Raw genomic sequence first — 4,455 nt, 5'->3', positions numbered from 1 at the left:
CCTTGCAGGCTGCACACACCCCTCCTGCTTTCCCACCTCCCTCCCAGTAGCATTTCTAGACCCTCAGTGATGTCTCTGCACCAGCTCTGGCTGTTCCCTGAAACACAAAGCCATGGGCTGATCCTGACTCCCTCTGGGTGACCTCTTGCACCACAAGGGTCCCCAGTGAGTGATATTTCTTTTTCCTCACCTTCAGTCTGAACCTTCCACACTACTCTTTGTGGAGATTTCATTCTATTTCCAATACAGAGAAAAGCTCCATCCTGTCAGATCTCCTCTAGACCCTCTCCAGTTCTTCCTCTTTCCTCCAGAATAGGAAACCTCACAGTCAGACAGACCAGTCCAGATGTGGTGACAGCAGGGCTGAGTCCAGGGGGGTGACAACTCCCTTGTCTGGGTTCCCACACTCCCCCTAAGGCAGCCCCATGTGCAGTTGGCCTTAAATCAAAGGGCCATTCTGATTCTTTGTAATGTCCTGGAATCAAGTGGCACCGTGACACTGCAGGGCCTCATGGAACCAAAGGAATGCAGGGACACTGTGGAATCTCAGGGAACCAAGGGACCATTGTGACATGAAGGGTCTCTCTGGAACAAAAGGAACCCTGAGACATCTCAGAGCCTCCTGGAACCAAGGGGCCACTGTGCCTCCCCAGAACTCCATGGAATCAAGCAGAGTCGCTGCCTCCCCCCCGCCGCCACACGGACCGGAGTCGCCGGCTCTGCCCCGCTTGGACACCTCTGGAGTCAGCGTGTTCTTGGGCAGCACAACTGATCTCAGACCAGAGAGTTTCCCAGATGTTGCTTTGCCCCCTCTTTCCTGTGGTTTTGTATTTTGTTCTTTGTTCATTCAGTGGGAAAAGGGGGAAGGGAGGCACGTGTTGATCCCTGTTTTTATCTGTTTACAAAAGGGAGTTGGGGCAGGGGGGAGAGAGGAGGCAATTTCTCTCTCTGATGTTGCTTTGAACTCTTCTGTTGATATTGCTGTTTTTGCTGCTATATTTCTCATCAGTAAACTGTTATTTTTTTCACTTATACATCCTTGTATTTTGTCTCCCTGTAGTGGTGAGGAATAAAAGGGGAGTGAGTTCATTTTATTGGAGTTCTCGCCCCAATATGTGTCTGTAAACCAGGACAGGTTGCTCGAGGGCTCCCTGAAATTTGGCATCATTCACAAAAGACTTGAAAATACATTTTGTCCCATTGTAAGAGAGATAATAAAGATGTTCTCTAGTGGTGTTCAAGGGCTGGTCACTGAGGGATGTCACCAGGAACTTGCTGCCAAGAGGACTTTGTACCCTGGATTTTATTTGACACTCTTCATTCAGTCAACTTCCCACCCACCACATCTTCCACTTCTTCAGTCCAGCTCTCACCAGCCTGACCATAAGGAGACCACAGGAGACCATGTCAAGGGCCTTGATAAAGTCTGGGCACAAAACATCCCCTTCTTTTCCCTCCCACAGGGGTTCTGCAATCCCTACCTTGTCCTTCCCATGCCTGGGAATGGCTGCAGGAGGACTTGCCCTATCCCCTTCCCTGCTGAGCCTGAGCAGTCTGGAACTCTGCCAACCCTCCTTGCTGCCCTGTTTGCAGACTGGTTCCATGTCTGCCTTTGCCAAGGCCCCAGGAAGCTCTGGGATGGCTCTGGCCTTTCCAAGGGTTTGGGAGAGGTGTCCCAGTGACACTGCCCAGCCTTCCCAATATCCCTGACACCAAAATCTTTTCAACATCCCACACTTCCAGAGGAGTGCCCAGGACACAACACAGGTTGTCCTGGTGGTTCTGGAGAATGAGAAGGGATTTCTTCCTCCAGGCCAACCCCTCCAATTGGATTTGAGTGCAGCTGAAAGGTTTGCTCAGCATTTTGCCTGGTGCCTCCCTGCCCTGAAGGTTTGTGGCCATCAGGCTGGAGCTGAGGGGGTTGGGCAGGTGCCTGAGGAGGGTGTAGAACAAGGGCTGTGTCCAACTCTGCCAGGAGGGCTGTGCTGGGCAAGGCTGAGGAGGCTGCAGAAAACAGTGGCCCTGGGGAGGTGAGAGGAGCAGGTGGAGAGACCTTGTGCCTGCCACGCTGGGCAGGAGCTGCCCCAGGATGGCTGCTCTGAAGCACTCACAGGATGTCCCTATGAACAGGAGGGGAAGACTGGATTTAAAAGTGAAACCTGGAAAGCAGAGAGCAGGAGTGTCATGGTGTTACTGCAGGAGAGTTCCAGCCCTGGAGCAAGGTCACAGAAGAAGTGACCCAGGACATGCAGTGGCCTCAGAAGATCCCACAGCATCCTGGAGATGCTGGAAGGGAACCCAGCTCTGCTTCACAAGTTCCCAGGGCCTGTCCCTGCCTGTGCTCCAAGGGCTTCCAGCCCCCAGGACTGTGCTCAGAGAGCACTCAGGCCTTACAGCGAGAAAGGGGCTCAGGAGGACAGTGTGGAAGTGGCAAGAGAGCAGCTCTGCAAAGACCAAGCCCTGCTGCTCCCTGGCAGTGCTGCTGGGCTGGGATTATTGTCCCCTCCCCATTTGCAAATCCACCCTGTCCTACAGAAGGGTCTTGGACAAAGAAGGCACTGCAGGGTCCTTTATTTTCTTTAAATATTCAGCAAGCACAATTCATCATTTATACAGTCTCTGGGTCAAAATCAAAAGGTGGACACTAATTTAGAAAGCAGATACATAATAATATTTAATTGCACAGAAAATTATTGCAAGAACAACCCGATGACCTCCACGAAAAACCTGAGCAGGAAGGCTGGGCCATTAAGGAGTCCCATTCTGAATTCTATGCACCAGAAATCTGGCACTTTATTGCTCCTGAAAAATCATCATTTTCCTCAGGGCATCCTTGAGCTCCTGGTTCCTCAGGCTGTAGATGAAGGGGTTCAGTGCTGGAGGAACCACTGAGTACAGAACTGATAGTGCCAGATCCAGGGATGGGGAGGAGATGGAGGGGGGCTTCAGGTAGGCAAATGCGCCAGTGCTGAGGAACAGGGAGACCACGGCCAGGTGAGGGAGGCAGGTGGAAAAGGCTTTGTGCCGTCCCTGCTGAGAGGGGATCTTCAGCACAGCCCTGAAGATCTGCACATAGGAGAAAACAATGAAAACAAAGCAACCAAATACTAAAGAGCTGGAAAACAAGAGAAACCTGAGTTCCCTGATGTAAGAGTGTGAGCAGGAGAGCTTGAGGATGGGTGGGATTTCACAGAAGAACTGACCCAGGGCATTGCCCTGGCACAGGGGCAGAGAAAATGTATTGGCTGTGTGCAGCAGAGCATTGAGAAAGCCAGTGGCCCAGGCAGCTGCTGCCATGTGGGCACAAGCTCTGCTGCCCAGGAGGGTCCCGTAGTGCAGGGGTTTGCAGATGGCAACGTAGCGGTCGTAGCACATGATGGTGAGGAGGGAAACCTCTGCTGTGATGAGGAACATAAAGGAAAAGACCTGAGCTGCACATTCCATGTAGGAGATGGTTGTGGTGTCCCAGAGGGAATTGTGCATGGCTTTGGGGACAGTGGTGCAGATGCAGCCCAGGTCTGTGAGGGAGAGGTTGAGCAGGAAGAAGCCCATGGGGGTGTGCAGGTGGTGGTCGCAGGCTACGGCGCTGAGGATGAGGCCGTTGGCCAGGAGGGCAGCCAGAGAGATGCCCAGGAAGAGCCAGAAGTGCAGGAGCTGCAGCTCCCGCCTGTCTGCGAATGCCAGGAGGAGGAAGTGGGCCATGGAGCTGCTGTTGGACATGAGCTTCCCTTGCATATTAGTACTTGTCTGAGAAAAAAAAGGCAGTAACAAGTTATGGTGGATGTCTCAGAAAAAAATCCATTCCAGTCCTCATGTAAACCCCTCAAATCAACTTTTCTCTCTCACAAAGAATATGTGGCTGGTCCATTTTAGGAGCTCCATTGAGTGCTGGCTCTGAAAGCTCCAATGAGCAGGGGGCTCTCCTGATGCTCTGGAGGATTCAGTTCTGCCCTACAACAACAGATAAATAGGAACTGGGAGTGATGTTTGATGAGCTCCCCCCATGGTATTAAACAGCTTCTCATCATTGTCACTCCCAATTCACCCCATTGCAGAGCAGAGATGTGGGCAGATTTTTTTGGTTTTTTGCTTCCAGTTGCCCCACCAGAGGGAGTGGAATTTCTAAGGCAGAAATCCTTGGCATTTTTACTTCTGTCTATGAGGCACTTTGTGGGTCCTGTGAGACACAGAGATCATCCCTTCCTGCAGTGTGGGGCAGACAGTCTGTCCATCAGCCCTGCTCGCAGCTGCCCAAGGCTGGCACCTCTCTGAGCTGGAGGGCAAAGGCACCCAGGTGTTCCCCTGAGGAGAAACTGGACCCTGCTGGGAGCTGGTGACTCCAGATCTGCAAACTCCTCATCCTATCTCATCTCACCAAGGCAGATCTCAGCTCTGCCCTCCCAGCCAGGGGCACAGAGGGCTCATTCCAGCTGCCTGCACACACCTTCCAGCCCC

General features: G+C 52.4%; 1 protein-coding gene across 1 annotated transcript; it reads right to left on the bottom strand.

Moving 5' to 3' along the window:
• Window positions 1–2,793: 2,793 nt before the first annotated feature.
• On the bottom strand, window positions 2,794–3,720 carry LOC113979416 (olfactory receptor 14J1-like). The gene has a single exon (XM_027706813.1). It carries the CDS (start codon window positions 3,718–3,720, stop codon window positions 2,794–2,796), a length of 927 nt encoding a protein of 308 aa, XP_027562614.1.
• Between the last annotated feature and the right edge of the window lie 735 nt (window positions 3,721–4,455).

Source organism: Neopelma chrysocephalum, unplaced genomic scaffold, assembly GCF_003984885.1.
Source record: "Neopelma chrysocephalum unplaced genomic scaffold, ASM398488v2 Primary Assembly neopelma1_79355, whole genome shotgun sequence".
NCBI lineage: Eukaryota > Metazoa > Chordata > Aves > Passeriformes > Pipridae > Neopelma > Neopelma chrysocephalum.
This window is presented reverse-complemented; position numbering and strand designations above follow the sequence as displayed.